General features: G+C 37.4%; 1 protein-coding gene across 4 annotated transcripts in view; it reads left to right on the top strand.

Moving 5' to 3' along the window:
• LOC138173247 (WD repeat-containing protein 7) overlaps nucleotides 1-20,478 on the top strand; it is a 494,247-nt gene that overhangs the window by 124,306 nt on the left and 349,463 nt on the right. For all 4 annotated transcript variants that reach the window (XM_069103220.1, XM_069103240.1, XM_069103213.1 and 1 more), the window contains 2 exons: nucleotides 4,879-5,648; nucleotides 6,974-7,062. In XM_069103220.1, coding sequence (XP_068959321.1) covers nucleotides 4,879-5,648; nucleotides 6,974-7,062 — 859 coding nt within the window. The remainder of the gene's footprint in view (nucleotides 1-4,878; nucleotides 5,649-6,973; nucleotides 7,063-20,478) is intronic.

The following is a 20,478-nucleotide window of genomic DNA, read 5'->3' as shown; positions in this document are numbered from 1 at the left end:
TTTCCACATAGAAAATATATAATTATATCTACTTTAAGTGTGAATTTTAAATATTGTTATGCCTTTCCCAGAAACCTTTTTTAGAGTACATACTCTGTGTGTGTGTATTTGTGGGTCTGTGGTTATAGTCAACAGATTTCTTTATTTCCTATTTCTTATCAAAGTCTACTTAGTATTTAAAGAGAATTTTAAAATTTTGTCCCTAGTCTTTCTCACAAATTGACTTCTTTTTACAATATTCTTTGATCCAGTCTATTCCACACACTAAGTCCATCTCTGTGCCTTTGCATTGACATTCTCTGACCTGCAATGCAGTCCCTCTTCAGTGAAACCTCTTGGAATCCTTGGTTTCTTTTATGAATCAGACTCATGTGTGTCCTTTTAGATGAACCTTTTCCTGAGTCCCTTCACCCTCTTCCCCACCCTCAACTGGTAGTGTTCTCCCTACCAAAATTACCTTGTATTCATTTTATATGTATTATGTTTGCATATGTCTATGAATGTGTTGTCTTCCTGGATTCTTTGTCTTCGTGTATCCCAAGTCCTTATTCTTATATGTAGTAAACACTTAATAAATTGTTGATTATTCAGTTGATTGTTCATAAACAAGCACAGTAGAAGTACCCTAGTGGTAGGGACAAAACCAAGCTTCTAATGTCTTTATTAAAATTATGCAATGGTTTTATTGGATAGATAGATCTGGGTAGTTTTTGAGGATGCAAAATGACTTCAGTAAATTCATGAGATTCAAAAACATACGATGTACATATGACTAAGTACAAATGCCTCTTACCATAGTCTGACACATTTTTCATTCCCTTCTCAATTTCTAGTGTGAAAGCTGTCTTTGCCAATGTCAGTCATAGTATTGTCATTCTGATATGTTGGGAATGTGACCTGGTGACCACTGTCTCTAAACTATCACTTTTACATAATATATGACTTTTGTGATTTGTAATATATACTTTGGAGTTGTGGAACAATGTTTTAACATTTATTCATTGGCCATTCTTTCCTTATATGGGTGTAATTACATTATATTGAACTCCATGGAATGTCAAGGTTTTGGATTTTCTTTGAAAATCCTTTCATTCCAGAGAAAATACAAATCCTTTCTTTGGTCATAAAAGGACTCTTTAAAAATTTTAGAAATTGCTAGATATTATAAGTCTATTTTGGTTCCATTGGAAAAAAGGTTCTTCCTCTCTTCCTCTAAGACCTCAACAGGAGAAGTCAACCTAGAAAATAACCTGGTGCCTATAATGAGGGAAATAAAGTCAGAGGAAGGAATTAGTGATGGGATCAGTATTCATAAATTTGAAAGGCTCTCATGAGGGAATATACCTAGGCTTTTAGAATGGAAGTGAACTCAAAAATAATATATTCTAATCCAGTACATTAAGAGATTAGAAAAACTGAGGCCTAGAGAGGGAAGTGACTTGTTTAAGGTCATGTGATTTATTATTAGAAAAAAGGACAATATACAGGTTTTTCGGACTCCTTCTAGCCTAAGGCCTAGGGCGTTTTCTATTGTAATATATTACCTTGCCTCTTAGAAAGGGCAGTCCTCTGACTTCAGCCAAACTGTAATAGTAGTAATGGTAATAAATAATTTTAAAAAATGGTAGTAATAATAATAGCTTCAGTTTAGTTTCTGAAGCATTTATTAAGCACCTGCTTATATGCAAGGCATTATGCTAGGTGCTGTGAATACAGAGATAAAATCAATATTGCCTGCTGTCAAGCAGCTTATATTTTTGTCGGTATTGGTGGAAGGAGGGAGGCAGATGAGTAAGTATAAGGTAGAAAAGTAAATAAGAAGTAATTTCTGGGTGAATAGTAATAACTTGAGTTGGGGTTAGGAAAAAGTTCATGTGGATTTCATCTGAGCCAAAACTTGAAGCAAGCTGGTGATTCCAATACAGGTGGATTATTAAGTGGGGGTTGGGGGTTGGGGGGAGAGCATGAGAGAGCCAGTAAGTATACTCCAGGTATAAGCCTATGCAAAGGTTTGGAGTTGGGAGGTGGGATATTGTATATTAAAAACAACCAGTAGAGCAATGTGGATAAAATGTAGAAAATGTAGAGCTTGCATTTATATATAAAAATATATACATATATATTATTTATAAATTTATATGAACAATCTGACTCCTGGGGAGGTTGAATGACTAATGACTTGTCCAAGGTCACACAGATGGTAGAGTTGTGGTAATCAAGTAGATAGAGCACTGGGGCCTGGACTCAGAAAGAAGAATTCAAATCCTCCCTCAGGCACTTATTAGCTGTCACTTAACTTCTGCTTCAGTTTCCTCAACTATAAAATCTGGATAATACTATATGTACCTCTCAGGGTTATTGGGAAGCTAAAATGAGATAATATTTGCAAAGTGTTTAATGCAATTGCACACAGCCCATTTTTTCATTGTTCTTTGTCCTCGAAGAGGACCAAAATGGCACCATGATGTCAGGGTCAGCGCACCCCAGCTATGTGTCTGACTATGGCTGATCCAATGAGTTTGAAAGGCTCTGCCACGGGTCAGGCACAAATCATCCATAGGAAGATTTGGAATGAAGATGTCTCTAAATTGGCCCATCTCACATTTCTTCGAGCTACTGCAGTTCTGCTTTGCTCATAGAGCACATGTGGGCGTACCATTCCGGGTAGTCCTGTGTCATTGCAACACCTGACACATAATTAAGCACCGTGTAAATGCTACAGCATCATCATTCTTATCTCTGGTTTTTTAGTTCTGTGTTTGATGCTCTTCCTTCTATACTACGCTATCTTTTTTAATGAGGGTACAGTATATTCCAGCTAGATTTTGTTTTAAGCCCTCAGGAATTTAAATAAAAGGAGTCTTGGACAATTATATGCATATATGGGGATCTTAATACCCAGGTAGCCTTTCAGGTATCCTGGCACATGGATGGGTCTTTTGGGTCCTAGCAAAGAGAAGTTGGCTTCTTAAAAGAATGATTGGCAAACCTGGGACAGCTGAGAGAAGTGAATGGGGGAGGGATTGGGGAAGGGGAGACTAGAACAAACCATTCAAAGATTTCTACCTATGTTTTCAACTGTTTGTCCATAAACCTCCACCTTCTGAGTCATTCCTGCTTTGTCAATAATTTTTAGGGAGAATTTCTTGATTCTTTATTATAAATAAGGAGTCTTGAGCAATAATAGATGCTTCTTATTCTTTTGCCCTGAACAGAATTTTGAATTTTTTTGGGAAAAAACCATCCCCATTGCAACTTGCAGATATATTTTTCTTCTTTTCAACTTCATGTTGACAATAAATGTTTTAGTCTATCTAATGTCAAGGTCATCTTTTTTTTAATTTATCTTTATTTATTTGCTCATCCATTTATCTATTCATTTGTTCATTTCTGATGGGATGACTGACTGAATGAATGCATGAATGAGTCAATGAGTCTTCTCATCTTGCCTAGGCTGTAGGTATAGACTCCCTTAGGGTCCTAATCCCATTACAGAGAGCATACATACACAGAGCAGGGGCAGGGAACCTGTGGCCTTGATGTCTAGGTCCTCAAAGTGTGGCCCTCAGGTCACAGGACCTAGAGGGCCACATGTGGCCTCAAGACCACAGGTTCCCTGCCCCTGGTACTGATACTTTGACCTCCTCCATTTCCAATGTGGGCTAAGGTAGTCTCTCCTTAGGCAGCCTGGTGGCCTTCTAGGCTCCCATAGCCCCAAAGTCTCACTACGTGTTGGTGTTGGCTTTTATATAGATAGATGCCTGATTACTTTAGTCTTACTACAATTCAGAACTTCTGAGTTCAAGTTATCCTCCAGTCTTAGTCTCCCTAGTAACAGGAATTTTAGGCATGTGCCCCCATACTTGACCTAAAATAAGCTTGTTAACAAGATGATAGAGATCTTTAGTTGTGACCTATATGTGCTGCTGTGTTTATGTTTACATTATATGCACATAGTTCAACAATTGAGTGTCTTTCATAGCTCTGCCAGATGGTAATATATATGCCTGAACAGCTGTATGTACACACATATATATGTGCACAGTGACTAATTGTAGACCAAAATAATTTTGGGTTTATCTGTTCTTGACTTCTGAAAGTAATTATTAATGAAGACTTAAGTTTGAATTGTTTCTTGGTAAATTAATTAAAATTCTAGAAATTATTTCTTTTTCAATACTGATTTAGCCTCCTAGAAGAATGAAATTCAGAAAATCTTGGTTTCTTTCATGACTGATTTGTAGTATGAACACAGTAATAGTATACTTTTTCTGTTTTTTCTTTTTTTCTTTTTTAAAGCAATCGGGGTTAAGTAACTTTCTCAAGGTTACACGGTCAGTTATTTCTGGGTGTAGTGCTAAGTATCGGAGCCTGGATTTGATCCCCAGGTCAGTCCGACACTGGGACCGGTGCTCTTACTTGCTGTGCTACCTGGCCGCTCCTTCTGTTTTTTCTATATGTAGGGTACAAATAAGTTATTTCTTGTAGTTATATGAGTATTGTGAGAAATTTTGAGGTGACTGTGTGTGTGTAGATACTTTGATACTTTTGCATAAATAGAACCTTATTTTCTTCTTTTTGTTTTCAACTCATGATAAAAGACTTTCTGAAGAATTTGATTCTTGGCCACCTTCTTCATAGGAATTGGGAATTTCTTTGTGTTCAGCTTCAGTTATGATCTATCATATAATTTTCTTTATCTCCTAAGTCTGTTACATCTCAGTAACCAAATATTGGGGAAGTTGGTATATATTTACAGTTTTCTAAATAAGTTAGTTTAATGCATTTTCCAATTTCTTATTTTTAAAATTTGATTTGATGTATTAATGACATAAAAGATGCTTAATTATAACTGTCTTTTAAAAATCTTTATTGCAGGGAAATTTACCTAAGTATTCTCATAATTCTCTGATGGTTCAAGCAATAAAGACCAACCTCACAGATCCTGACATACATGTGCTCTTCTTTGATGTGGAAGCTTTGATTATCCAGCTGCTGACTGAAGAAGCCTCGAGGCCGAATGCCTCCCTTATTTCCCCAGAGAGTTTGCATAAAGCCTCTGGCAGCGCTGACAAAGGGGGCTCTTTCCTGACTGGCAAAAGAGCAGCCGTCCTCTTCCAACAAGTCAAAGAGACGATCAAAGAGAACATAAAGGAGCATCTCCTGGATGATGAAGATGACGATGAGGAGATGCTGAGGCAGAAGAGAGAAGAAAGTGATCCAGAGTACCGCTCTGCCAAGTCTAAGCCGTTGACTTTATTAGAGTATAACCTAACAATGGATACCGCAAAGTTGTTTATGTCCTGTCTTCATGCCTGGGGTCTGAACGAAGTTCTTGATGAAGTTTGTCTTGACCGCCTTGGAATGCTTAAACCCCACTGCACAGTCTCCTTCGGTCTTCTGTCAAGAGGAGGCCACATGTCCTTGATGCTTCCTGGTCACAACCAGCCTGTGTGTAAACCATCCTGCGGAAGACCTGAAGGGGAAAGGAAACTCTCAGCCACTGAGGGAGTAGGAAGAGGAACCTATGGAGTGTCCCGGGCTGTCACCACTCAGCATCTTCTGTCTATTATATCTTTGGCAAATACTTTAATGAGTATGACCAATGCAACTTTTATTGGTGACCATATGAAGAAGGGCCCTGTCAGGTGTGACAATGATTGATTGATTTAATTTCATTTGTTGCAATTTCATTTTGTGCTTTTTTTTTTTAAGGATCTACTTTGTCTCTGATTAGTAATTCTTGTTTTCTATGTTATTCAGAGACATGTACATAAAGAATTCCTTTAGTATGTTCTTGATATAGTACTGTTTTCTTCAATTTTAAGAGCAAATAGCACCAAGGTAGACCAACTGAAATAGTCAGCAGCTTGGATATGGAAGAGGTTGATATGAAAGAGAGTAGACTTTATTTATAATGACATTTCAAGGTCAACTCTTGATTAAATATTACCCATGGAATTCCTGCCTAGTAAATGTTTCCACTAAAATTCAATTCAGGATGCTAAATCCAGTTAGCATGATTGCTCTTACTGTGTATCTTTGCCTATTCAATGATTTGCTTTAGATTTTTGTGTAAAGTGTAGTAATGCTTTAGTGCAATAATTAGAAATTTATTTAGGAGTACTAAAAGCTCTTTTGGGGAAAAAAGCTTTTTCTGTGCAGTGAAACTCTCTTTCAATGCCACCAGAATACTAAGACTAAATTGGAGCTTCATATTTTCATGCAATTTAGGAAAAAAAACCCAACTTCTCAAACCCTGATTTTTTTGTCCTCTGAAAGCTGATCTATATTTTTTCATTTTATTAATTTGATGACTGAAGGGTTTCCTGTAATTTCGTGAGTATAGGGAAATGTAGGATAGGGAAACTTTGTACCACTGCAGGCTGGTAACTTTTAGCCTTAGAGGATTGCTTCAAGCCCTGAGACGTTGAGTGACTTTCCCAGAGTCACACAGCCCTTATGTGTGATAGGTAAGGCTTAAGCCCATATCTTTCAGGCTCTGAAACTAGCTCTTTGTTTACTATACCACAATGCCTCTGCCTCTCTGTCTCTGTCTCTCTTTCCTCCCTCCTCCTTCTTTCTTTCTCTATTTTTAAACTGTGGTTGGCAGTGTACTGTCTTAATAGAGCCATGGTCTCCGATGGTAGGGCTTTAAGAACTTTTAAATGTTTAAGTATTTCCCCCATATATGCCCTGTGATTGGTATTATGTAATCAGTGACAATGTTTTGGAATATTTTAATTAGGTTTTAGGCTTACAGACAAAGCAGATATTCTGTATGCCAAATTTGCATTTTGACAGCATTTGGTCCATTTTTGGGGGGAGGGGAATTTTGCTATATTTAAATTTTTATTACAGTAAATGTGAGAACATTCTGTATGTTTATTCTTTTAAGTGTCATAAATATTTAAAATGTAACTTGTTTACTACCAATGAGTTTAACTCTATTATATATATGTTTTTTTTAAAGGCCACCTAGGCCAAGCACCCCAGACTTTTCTAAAATGAAGGGTTCCCCTCCGACTTCCAGTAATGTTGTGCAAGGACAGATTAAACAAGGTAAAGTTGAATTTTATTATGTAACTGATTTGACATTTCAGCTTTAGAAACTGAAGAGGTGTAGGTAATATATAATGACAAAATTTATTTTGTTTCTGATTGTTCAAAGGAGAGAACAGTTTTTATATTCCAAATGAAAATTTGGGTAATTAATATATCAGTAAAAAATATGATTTACATATTAATTGACAAGAGGCTAACTCATTCGGACTTTTCTTTTTTATGGTCTGTGACTTGATATGCACACAGCAGAAACACCTTAACTTTGTAATCTTAAGGGCTGAATTGGAAGTGTACCTGGAACCTAAAGGTTGTATTTATTATTTATCAGTGTTTTAAAATGTTACAGAAATCCTGAGTTCCATTCTGTATAGTAATCCTTTGTCATCTTTAAGCAGATTATTTATATTGTGAATTAATAATCACTAAGGATTTATTAAGCACTTACTATGTGCCTGTCTTCTGCTAAGCACTGAAGTTACAAAGAAGAAAAAATATAGAGCCTTCCCTTAAGGAGTTTACGTTCTAAAAGGAGAGATCATAACTAAGTATACTGGTACATATGAGATACATACACAGTATGTATCATACACAGTAGCCAGAGGGTAACCTTAGAGAAGAAGGCAGTAGCAGCTGGGCAAACCAGGAATAACCTTCAGTAGGGGATGAGTGAGCTGATTCTGAGAGGATGCCAGAGATCTTGTAACCCTAGACCCAAGGAGAAAGATCATAGCAGGTGCCTAAAGCAGTCAGTGCCGAGGTGTGGTGACAGAAGGTGAAGCACGGTGTTTGTGAAGTAACAAGCGGTCCTGCATTGCTGGATTGATCAAGAAGGTAGGAAGGGGCCGGATTATGAAGAGGTTTAATGGCCAAACAGAGAAATTTGTATTTGACCCTGTAAGTGATAGCTTATGGAATTCATTGTATGGGGGGTATGTGACATGACATACTTTGCTGTTGCAGTTGTGTGGAAGATGGTTTGGAGTGGAGAGAAACTTGAGATCCAAAGAGCAGTTATGAAATTTTGGCTCTAAAGGAGAGATTTTTGTCTAGATGGATGATGAGGAGGGCCTGAACTAGGGTGGTGGTTATGGGAGTAGAAGGAAGGAGATATCTGTGAGAGATGTGGATAAAGAAGTCAAAAGATTGTACATTGATTTCTCTTCACTTCTAAATTATTTTTATAATTATCATTCCTTTTTATTGAGATCACTATTGATGAGATCATTTCTTTGTTTTCCTCCTGTAGCTATTGTCCAACAGGAACTAGAAGGGAAGGAAACTTGAATTTCTTCAACCTCCCTCAGCCACCAGGAAATGCCTTTTTTTCTTGTGAAGTAGTTCTTGGTCTCTAGGGCATAACTAAATCTGAAAAATGAACTCCTAGAGAGAGAAGGGGTGGGGCAGGGAAAAGGAACAGTTTTACTTAGAATGTTCATATTGATCTGAGAAGTGGTGTGGTCTATTTACAATTTGGAGTAAGGAGTGGTAAATAGTTGGGTTTTTATTGCTCAACTCTTGACTGGGTAAAGAGAATTATTACTACCAAGTGGTGATTTCGTAGTCTTTATATTTGAAGTTTCATTATGTTTGACATATACTCTGAAATCCTAGAACATCAGCTATATCTCCCAAAATGAAATAGCAGTGGTAGTACAGTGGAAAAAATTCTGAGTTTGAATCAGAAATTCCGGGTTTAAGTCCTAAGCTTGATGACTTAGGATAAGTCATTATCTCTTTGGGCTTCATGTTACTTGTGTAACATGTAAGGTGTTGGACCTAATTGGTTTCTAAGATTCATTTCAGTTTTAACGTTCTATAATTCTAAATTACTTTTATCTGCTGATTTTGATTCTATAATCTTCTCCTGACTCCAAGTCCAGCACTTTATGCAGTGCATTTCACTGAAGCTCTTCTTTGATGCCTCACCATGATATGGAAATAGGTCTCATTTTTCAAGGCTATACCAGCATGACAAGCTCTGGCACTTCCTTTCAAACTGTAAAGTCTTTGTGTAAAGGTCTAGTGACACATCTGTCTGTCACTTAAATGAAGAACAGCCTAGTTAAAAGTTTAGGAGGAGACATAACCAAATTTGCCTTAGAGCTGTGCATTTTTTTTTTTGCTTTTTTTTGGTTTTTCTGGAGAGGGGAAGGCAGGGATATTGGGGTTAAGTGACTTGCCCAAGGTCACACAGCTGGTTTTGTGTTAAGTGTCTGAGGCCGGATTTGAGCTCAGGTCCTCCTCACTCCAAGGTCAATGCTCTATTCACTACTCCACCTAGCTACTCCAGAGCTGTGCATTTTGCAGCCAGGAAACCTCAAAGACTATCTAGTGTATTTTAGAAGAATTGAGATCTGGGAAGGTGAAGGAGCTACCCATAATGATGAAATAATAGATTTTTGAAGTACTTGTACTAGATGCTGGTTTTTTCCACCTAGAAATGTTTCATTCAGATTGTTTTTATCCTATAATTTGGAGGAAAAAAGCTAAGCAATAAATTTATAGGTCGAACTCTTTTGTTGTAGAGTCCATCAAATTTTTGTCCTTTCCTTGAAAAGTATAGTTGGCCATTTGTCTTTATCCTTTAGTTCCTTTTTACTTGTGGAAAAGAGAAGCTGTTGAATAAAAAAAAATCAAGGCTGAAGTAATCACACACATTTTTTTTTTTATCTCCTATGAAAAGTACTTTTTGACTAGTGGGCAAAATTATTCTCCATATATTGTTTCAGTTTCAAGCTCTCCAAATTTCTCTCAAAAGTAATATTTTCAATTTTATCTTATATTCATTTAGAGTGGTTTAGTTTGTACATAAACTTTGTGATTAAGCTTCAAGATTTATTTATTCAGTTTTAAATTAAAAAGTCCAAAATCCCCACAAACTTACTGTTTAAAAAAAACCTGAGTATTTAGTAAGGATATGTTTTTAGTTTAAGCTTAAATCACTAATCACTAGGAGAAAGCCCTCATAGAAAATGACACTTAAAAGAGGCTAGCATTCTTCCCATTTCATTTTACAATCTTATTAAAATACTTGTAAAGAAATATACACAACAAAAGAATAGTAGGATGTAATGTCTTTCATTTAATTAGCTGAAAATCTCGTCTCAGACTTACTACTGTTAAAGAATGTCAAAGATACTCTTCTAGTAGATGTTTTTTTCCTTGACTTATTTTTCATTCCTGCAACAGTAGCTAATTTTTGGGGAATGCTTCAGTAGCAGTTTGTGACTGTTCACTTTGTATCAATCATTCCAATTGGTGTTGAGTTGGCTGACCTGGTCAGGTCAGTCCACTTTCTGTTGCTGCAAATGGCTCAGTACTGAGGCATTAATGCAGATTCTACTTGGCAAAGAATTGAGTGTTGAGAGCACTGAGAAGGGCATTGAGAATTGAGACTCTTTCGAGCACTTGTTTTAGGTAGTAAGGTCAACAGTTTCCATTTGGACAGCACAGAGCAGTAAAACACCCACGAGCCTCTCATATCCCTATCTCTAGCAGTAGTAAAGTCCACAGTCTCAAGTGACATGGGGTCAGACATTAAGACATTTCTGGACGACATTATGGAATGCAGTGGTCTCTTTCAAATGGAATTGAGCTTTTGAAGTTTTTTGATTCTGCTTTAACAGTTAGGCCACGTTAGCTTTATCTTTCTACTCTACCTAGTTCATCTCTCTGTTTTCATTGTGATTTATGATTTCCTTTTCCTCATGTTCACCTTGGTGCAGTGCACACAAACCCATATATCTGCAGTTATTCCAATAGTTGTATAGAATCAATGTTCATTAGGAATTCACATATATTGGTCTAAAGTTAGTTGCGGAAGCTGCCTTAAGGTCTACACAAGAGAAATGTCTGCATTTTCTGAGCTAATAGTCCTTAAATTTAATTTTGAGATGAGAGATAATATACATAAGTCTTCACTGCAGTATAAACAAATCTAGAAAGCTTTATTGCAAAAGGATGTTAACTATAAGACTTGTATATTGTCTTTTTAAAAAACAAAAAAACTGTTCAGAAGTGGGGGAAGCTGATTTAAATTAATGAAAAACAACAAATTAGATTTTTATCAGCTAATTGTTTGACTTGGAAGTTTTTAGGGTTTTTTTTTTGTTTTCTTTTTAGTAAAACATCAGTGAAGGGGCAAGGTCATTTATTTATTTATTTATCTATCTATCTATTTTTTTTTTTTTTAAAGCAATCGGGGTTAAGTAACTTGCTCAAGGTTACACGGCCAGTTATTATCTCTGGGTGTGGTGCTGACTATCTGAGCCCGGACTTGATCCAGGTCATCCCAACACTGGAGCCAGTGCTCTTACTCGCTGAGCCACCCGGCCGCCCCTAAGCAACTGGGGTTAAGTAACTTGCTCAAGGTTACACGGCCAGGTGTTTCTGGGTGGGTGCTAAGTGTCTGAGCCCAGGATTCGATCTCCAGGTCTTCTCAACACTGGAGCCGGGGCTCTTACTCAATGTGCTACCTGGCCGCCCCTGGGGCAAGGTTATTTAATGTTAAAATGTCAGGTAACCAGATTCATGTTGTCATAACAGTGATCTCTTAAAATTTTTAAGTGCTTCCTATTTTTTTCAGAGATCTTTTATATACTTTCACTTATATGATTCCTATAGCAACTGAACGAAGTAGATCTTTAGTCCTTAATGTACCGGTCATACAAGAAAATATCTCAGTTTGTGTAATTCTGTGCTGCTTAGTTATTACGTTCCTGTAGGCCTAGACCAGCAAAATGTAAAGAGAACTTTTGTTGTTGCTTTACAAAGCGAACTTGGCATTTTCCTAAAATCATTCGATTTTGCTGAAAATATTTAATAGATTGTATTGAATAAGAATAGATTATTCAATACAGCATTACTCCAGAATTTGGGACTATTAATGATGAAGCCTGATGTTGATACTAAGCTTGGTGTTAGGCTGTAAATTAAGATTTAGTATGTTTGAATATTGATGCTACTTCTTTAACCACAAGGATATTAACACTGCATAATACAAACCTAAAAATTTTAAGTAAAAAGTCTATACTCCATTTTTCAGAATCAGGTTTGACTTCCACTGCTCTCATGATAAGTGGGGAGGTGTCTTCTTATTGCATGGTATAAACCACTGAAAACTCAGACTAAGGCATGCAGAATCCCAAGGCTTCCTGTTGCCTCCTTCTATGGGCATGTCAATGTTTAGTGACAGCAAGGGTCCAATGTAGGCATCATTTAAGTCAGTGTTTAGGTTACAACTTTCCTTTTAACGCTGATGAACCTGTTGTCTCTGATGGTCCTAGGTCTCAAGCATGCTCATTAAGGTCTCTTTTGGATGTACAAAACCAAGACTTTTATGTGCTTCTCACGTTTGTCATCCTTAATCCAGTTCTGATATCAAGGAATGACTCAGAATTGGTTTTTAAACTGTCTTTGAGTTTTTAAGAAGTATTCTCAATCATCAGTTGCCTGTATGGTGGCACTACCTGAGATGTTTACACATCTCCATACAGACTACATGAAACTCTTTGATTCCATTGCATTATTTTTCAACTTCCATTGCATTATTAGTTTTATTAATGTGCAAAAATCTGTTCTGTTGCCTAAGATTTATGGAGTTATTATAACACTATCCATCTTCAGTAGTCATTTTCTGAAATGTTCTTAGAATTGTATATGTAATTCTTTGCTTCATTATTTCATCCTACATTTAAAGGCTAGTTGCTAATATTAAGTCTTAGTTAACATTATCTATTGTGTTGGTATAATTTATAGTGCACGTCTCTGATTTTAGGTTTAGCTTTTTGGTAATTCAGATATATCATTATAAACTTGCCATTGACCAAGTTTTACTTTTTCAATATTATAAAGATATTTTTGATGATAAACTCTGGGAAATAACCGAAAAAAACCTTTTAGTCTGTTGCCTTTATTCAGACATTTTTACACATAGCTTTGTCTATATGAAGTTGGTATAGATTATGCATGTAGATACTGTGAAACTATGAATGTCAATTTTCTGTTGATTGATTTCTTTTCTGCTTTTTGAAAACAATGGTGCAAAGCTGGTCTTTGTTTAAAGTTCATAAGTTTATATAGATTACAGTTAGATTGTCCCAAAATATTTTATAATATATTAACGAAGTAATATAATTATTAATAAAAGTAATATTTTTAAACGCATATCAAGCCATTTCTTCTCTTCTAGAAGTACTATTACTCTTCAGATCATATAAAAGTTTATTCAGTAACTAAAATATGGTACATTGCTATAATAATCTACATCCTGAAGAAGATGCATTTTTTTTTTTTTTACCTTATCCAGGGAACTTAGTTTTTGAAGTTGAAAAAAGGACTTCATTGGAGGTCATTTGGAAGACCTCCAAGGCATTCCAACAGCTTAGTCCTAAAAGACATGAAAATGAGGTTTCAAAGATATCTATCATGATTTTTTTATATACATATAGAATTCAGTAAATTCAAAAGCAGTAATTTTTTTTATTTTTCAAATGGTTTATTAACTTCTGATTTGCATCATTCATTTCCACCAGATTTTGAGTTACAAATTTTCTCCCCATTTTCCCCCCTACCCACCGCCCCAAAATAGCAGTTCCACAGGATATCCCCTCCTCCAATCTGCTCTCTCCCATATTTTCTCCCATACCCCTTTTGACTTTTCCAGTGGATCTCTATGCCCCAGTGCCTGTATATCTTATTTCCCAATTACATGTAAAATAGTATTAATAATACTATGTATGTATATATATATATATGTATTTGAATATTTGATTTTAAAACTTTGAATTCCAGATTCATTCCCTTCCTCCCTTATCACCCACCCTTACTGGGAAGATTAGCAGTTCAGTATAGGTTGTACATGTGTGGCTAATGCAAAACAATAACATAGTAGATATATTGTAAAAGACTGATTATATTTCCCCCCCTCCTATCCCACCTCCCACTTGTTCTATTCTCTACTTTGATCCTGTCCCTTTTCAAAAGTGGGTGCTTCCAACTTCCCTCCCTACAAGCCTGACCTCCCTTCCATCATCCCCCCTGTTATCCCCTGTCCCCCCTACTCTCCTGGAGGGTGAGATACCTGATTTAGTGTGTATTTCATTCCCTCCTCAAGCCAAATTCAATGGGAATAAGGTTGAGCTATTCCCTTTTGCCTTCCTACTCTTCCCCTCCATTGTAACCATTTTCCCTTACTTCTTCTATATGAGATAGTTTACCCTAATCTGTCTCTTGACTCTCCCCATCTCCTCTCATTATATTCCTCTCTCACCTCTTAATTTCACCTTTTAAGTATCATCCCTTCCTGTTAAATTGGTCCTGTGCCCTTTATCTATGTATACCTGTAAACATATATACACATTCACATATATATTCATATGCCCATATATCCCATATACCCTCATATATAGACATATATATATATATATATATATATATATATATATTTCTAATCCCTTCACCTACTGAGAAAAGTTTCATAAGTTACAATTATTGTTTTTCCATATAGGAATGTTAATAGTTCAACTTTGATAAGTTCCTTATGATTTCTTTTCCCTGTTTACCTTCTCATGCTTCTCTTGCTTCTTGTATTCAACTCTGGTTTTTTTTCAGCAAGAATGCTTGAAAGTCCTCTATTCCACTAAATGATCATATTTTCCCCTGAAATATGATATTCAGTTTTGCTGGGTAAGTGACTCCTGGTTTTTATCGCAGCTCCTTTGCCCTCTGGAATATCATATTCCAAGCTCTTCGATCCCTCAGTGTAGAAGCTGCCAGATCCTGGGTTATCCTGATGGTGTTTCCACAATATTCAAATTGTTTCTTCCTGGCTGCTTATAATATTCTCTCTTTAATCTGGGAATTCTGGAACTTGGCTATAATATTCCTAGGAGTTTTCTTTTTGGGATCTTTTTCAGGAGGTGATCAGTGGATTCTTTCAACCTCTATTTTGCCCTCTGGTTCTAAAACATCAGGGCAGTTTTCTTTGAGAACTTCCTGGAGGATGATTTCTAGGTTCTTACTTTGATCATGGCTTTCAGGCAGTCCAAAAATTTTTAAATTATTTCTCCTGGATCTATTTTCCAGGTCAGTGTTTTTTCCCATGAGATATTTCACATTGCCTTCTGTTCTTTCATTTGTTTGGATCTGTTTACCAACATCTTGATTTCTCATAAAGTCATTAGCTTCCATGTGCTCCAGTCTAATTCTGAAGCAATGATTGTCCTCAGTGAGCTTTTGAGATTGTTTTTCCATCTGCTTTTTAAGGCTTTTTAAGGCATTCTTCTCCTCATTGCCTTTTTGAGTCTCCTTTGCCATTTGAGTTAGTCTATTTTTTAAGGTGTTATTTTCCTCAGGCTGTTGACTCTCATTTTGTAATTTTCTTGCATTGTTCTCATTTCTCTTCCCAATTTTTCCTCCATTTCTTTTATCTGCTTCTTAAGGTCCTCTATGGCCTATACCCAGCTCATATTTTCCTTTGAAGCCTTTGGTGCAGGAATTCTGACTTCACTGTCTTCCTCCTGTTCCATGCTTTGCTCCTTTTTGTCCCCAAAATAGGAGTGTAGTTTTGGAATCTTCTATCTGCTTTGTTTCCTTTGCCTCAGTCACTTGACCCCTGGGCTTTTTGCCATAGTAGGACTCTGCCACCAGACAGGGGAGCTTTCGTCCCAAATGCTGGGGTTTTCTGAGCTGCTGGAGGTATTAGATGGGTGCCCTCTCTGAGGTCTCCACATGCTCTGGCAAGCTGGACACATACCCCAGGATCTCTACCCTAAACTGCAATCCAGATCCAAGCAGGTTAAAGCAAGAGCCCTGCAGACTGGTACTTGGTCTCCCTACACTCTGCAGGCCAGGAGCTGAAACTGCCACGTGGCGCTGGCTGGCTGTGTCGACCTCTCCGTGGCTTCTCGCCCCAGGGGCAAAAGCCACACACTCCCACTTACTGGGTCCCAAAGTCCAGACTGCACTGACCCCTCATTTTGTCCTTCGCATCTATGTGTTGATAATTCTGGAAATGGCCACAGCTGCTGCTGATCTGGAGTCCCTCTGGCCCAGCGGCTGCTCAGGCCTCCCTTGGGGCTAAAACCTCCAGCTCACAGGGAGCCTGGGCTCGGCTCCCAGAGCGCTGCGCTGGCTGATTCCCGCTGGCCTGCCGGGTTGTCCTCAGCGGGAGGTTAGCTTCTCCGTGTCATTTTGTGGGTTCTGCAGCTCCAAAGTTTGTTCAGAGTCCCCTTTTTACATGGGGAAGGTGGAGGCTGGTGTAGCAGGAAGGTCCTGCTTCTACTCCGCCATCTTGACTGAAACCGACTAGACTCAGCAGTAATTGTTTCAAATGTTTATTATGCTGTGCCAGGTTTGAGGGGAAATAAACAATGAGATAAGATATAGTTTCTGCTCCAAAAGAGTCCGTAATAAAGCAGATATATTAATTATGTAGGCACCTATAATATGATAAGGACATTATTGAAAGATACAAAAAATGCCTTGTGAGTTTGGTGTTGAAATAAGTGAAGGCTGATAACCAAATCTGGCAGGGTGGGGGGTGGCAGATATGAGCAAGCTACTTGAGATGATATTTGATTTGGATTTTGGCAACTCAGGATGTGAAGGGGTTGGGAAAGTTAAGGCTCATTTATCAAGTACATATGATGTGTTAGGTACCTATACTAGGCACTAGGAATATAATTACAAGAAATGAAACAAACCTTTCCTGCAAACAACCCACATTCTAACAAGCATGTAAATAAGCAGAGAAAAAATTCAGAGCAGATAAACAGCAAGATATTTTAAGAGGGAGCATATTAGCCTTTAAGGAAATTGGGAAAGGTTTCAGATGGTCCATGAGTTTCATGTTTAAGGGAGGAAAGGGATCTCAGACAAAGGTAGAAACATTGCATCTCACACTTGGACATCCAGGACAAAGGCCCGGACGCAGGATATGACACATCGTTTGTGTGCGTGTGTGTGTGTGTGTGTGTGTGTCTGGGGGCAGGGGAGTGTGAGCGAGCACTTCAATTTGTCTGGAACACAGACTGTGGGAGGGGGGGCAGTGTACGATGAGTCTGGAAATGTAGGTTGGGACAAAGTTGAGAAAAAAACACAACAGTCTCTCTCCTCAAAGGAGCTTTCATAGTAATGGGAGAGAGGATGTGTAAATAAATAGGTACATACATACAGCATAGATAAAGTTCAAAGGAAGGCGACCTTAGAAGGAATGGTTCACCTGGCATGACAACTGGGAAAAGGTTTTCTGCTGACGGTGGTATTTGAGCTGAGACTTGGAAGAAAGCTAGGAATGTCAAGATACAGAGATAAGGAAGCACAAAACATTCTGAGAATAGGGGAAACTGAGATAGCATGGGGTATGTTCTGAGGAACTATAGTCAAGTCTGGTTGGGGAATAGAGTCTATGGAGGTAATAGTGTGAGATAAGGTCAGAAAGATGGGGTATTACTGGATTGAGAAGGAAGACTTTTTCATTTAAAAGTAATTTGCACTTGACTCATTAGACATCATGGAGATTTCTGAAAGAGAAGTGTCAAGACCTGATCTCTGCAGAAAGTAAGACTAGCTCTGGCATTGGTGTGAAGAATAAATGGAAGAAGGAAGACACTGTCCTGGGAAAGTACTTGTTGAGCATTATTGGTTATAAATTTACATCTAGAAGAGACCTTAGAGATTATCTAAAGCAACCTCCTTATTTTTCAGATGAGGAAAATGACTATATAGAGTGACTTGTCTGAAGTCACATAGGTAATAAGCAAGGGTTTGAATCCAGATTCTCTGCCATTAAACTGTTTCTCTCTAGTAATATTGCAGCCGAGTAACAAGGGCCAGTTCTTGAGTGGGAGTGGTGGGAGCAGAGAGGAGGGGGAGGTTGAGGAGACATTGAAGAAATTTCAATAGCACTTGTTAACTGGTTGGATATGAAAGGGAGCAGGTCAATTTAAATGTATAAAAGCACTGTTTTGAATATGGGAGGCTGGATAAAACAAATGATAGAAATTGTGAAATCAGGGAGGAGCGGGATGGGGTGGGAATACAAGTTTGGCTTTAGGGATGTTGAGTTACATTTCAGTGTGATATCCATGTATATATTTCTCACATGAATCTGAAGATATAGATATGCAGTTTGGAAGAGGCTACAGCTACAGAGCTGAGAGTTATCTGCACATATGTGTTAGTTGAAGCCTTGGAAGTGAATGAAATTCCCAAGCAATATAGTGTAGAGTAGAATTACTTAATAACTTGGGGTCGTTGAACTTGTTCTTGAAAAAATCATTTGGTAACGATTTCAGCATAATTTGTTTCCTTTGTAATCTTATATTTTCTTTTATGCATTTTAAAACATCATTCTGGATAGGAATTCCATGGTCTTCACCAGACTGCCAAATGGATCCATGATACAAAAAAGATTAAGAACCTCTAGTGTGGAGAGAGAAGCTACGGTAACTAATAATAGAACACCCACTTTAAAGGGGTTGGGAGAGGATTCGTAGTTTAGAGAAGAAGGAAGAGAACCAGGAAATAGTCATGCCTCTCCTATCTGAAACTGGGAATGGAGAGAGTATCTAGTAAAAGATAGTGATCAGCAATATCATGAATGCTGCAGACAGGTCAAGTAGTATGTAGACTGTTAAGAGGTCATTTCTCATCTCTTACGGGGATCAAGTTCAGAATGCACGAGGGTGAGGACAAGAATAGGTGGTGATAAAATAAAGACATTGACTGTAGACAACTTTTCCTCAAAGTTTGAAAGAGTAAAAAAGAGATGTAATGGTATCAGCATGGGTAGAAGAAGGGAAGGCCTTTTTGTTGTTACTTTTGGGGTAAATTACGTGTTTTTATATGTCAGAAGAAATCAATGGAGAGGGAAAGATTGAAGATCCAAGAGAAGAGATAATTGTTGGAGCAAGATCCTGGAGGAAGGAAGAATGTGGGATGAGATCAATCTTAACTCTGAGTAGGAATAGCTTATTCTCTGTGATAAGGGGAGAAAAGAGTAGATAAGAAATTTTAAGCTATGGAAAAGGGGATAGAGAAAAACTCATCTGCTGGGGTTGCTGTCCTTATTGAAGTAAGAGGTTAAGCCATTTACTATATATGAGTGGGGGGGATCTACTCAAGGCTTGAAGGCTTGAGCAAAAAACATTTAGAATAGTTACTATGAAATAAGATAAGAAGATAAGAAGAATAGAATATAGAAAGATTGTCAAATAGTAATGGGGGACCTATGGGAGTTACATACTATAGATTTATTACAGGCAACATTACTTTCCCTTCTTGACTTTCTCCAGCTGTGTTCAGGCCGAGGAATGGGGAAATCAGATTCCAAGAGTTACCCATGGATGAGTATAAGCAGAGGAAGGTTGGAGGAAGGAAAGATTTTATCATGGCTAGTGAATCACAGAAGTGATTCACATTGTGACTCATGAGGTCAAAGCTGGGGACAGAGGCAAATGAAGCCCTTAAGGGTTAGGGAAATTGTGTTTCTTTAAGAGTGCTGGACATCAGAGTGAAGGGAGGGAGCAGACTGTGTGTGGTAGTGTGGGAAAGGTGAAAAGTCTTTGGAAAGGTAACCATTTTAGGTCATTTATATTTTTGTGGTAAACAATATTTTTTTTCCTGAAATTAGTTAAACCTTTGGGAATATCCTTATTTTTTAGGATTTGGAAGTGCTCTTTTAATGGGAAATTTATAAAGGAGTTTTTGAGTTCTGGGTTTTGCGACATTTATTTAAGTTCCTACTATGTGCAAAATACCTAGAAAGTCTTGATTGTTTAAAAGAAATACTGCACTCTAGAGGCCATTCATCCAAAACATTAGGTCAGAAATAATTGTAAGTAGAATTAATAGTCTTTTCTTAATTTTTAATGTTCTTTTAAAAGGTCAGTGGAAAGTCCATGTACCAAATCTGGTGGCATTCCATGCAAAAATGAAATGTATAAATAGTTAAACATTGCCTTCATATTAGCATTGCTAATGACATGTCCACTGCAGAAAATTGAAAATACTATAGAAGTAGGGTGGAAATTATTCTTACAGAATCCCCTGGCTTCTTTTTAGCTTTCTTTCCCCTCCCCCCTCCATGATTCCAAGTAAGAAGATGGTTGCCATGTTCAGATTTTGTTTAAATTATTAATCGTTATTATAAATTTTTGAAATGCCAAGCTGGGAAGAATCACTTTAAAAAATTTTATTTTTTTGATTACTTCCTTCCTGTCAACTCATTTTTTTTTCTGTTCTGGAAATGGACCAGTACCTTTTTCTTCATTAATAGTGCTTCTTGGCTTCTCTGATGCAAATTGCATTTCTCATTTTTTTTTTCTGCATTCATTTTATTTTGCTTACATTATGGATGTCACTGGTCAAGATTATTAGGCTGATGTGTTTCAGCCAATATGCAGAGCACCT

The sequence above is a fragment of the Petaurus breviceps genome, unplaced genomic scaffold (assembly GCF_028583685.1).
Source record: "Petaurus breviceps papuanus isolate PSGF00001 unplaced genomic scaffold, PetGlider_PUasm1.0 129, whole genome shotgun sequence".
In the NCBI taxonomy this organism is placed as follows: Eukaryota; Metazoa; Chordata; class Mammalia; order Diprotodontia; family Petauridae; genus Petaurus; species Petaurus breviceps.
The sequence above is the reverse complement of the archived record's forward strand: the minus strand, read 5'-3'. Positions and strand labels throughout refer to the sequence as shown.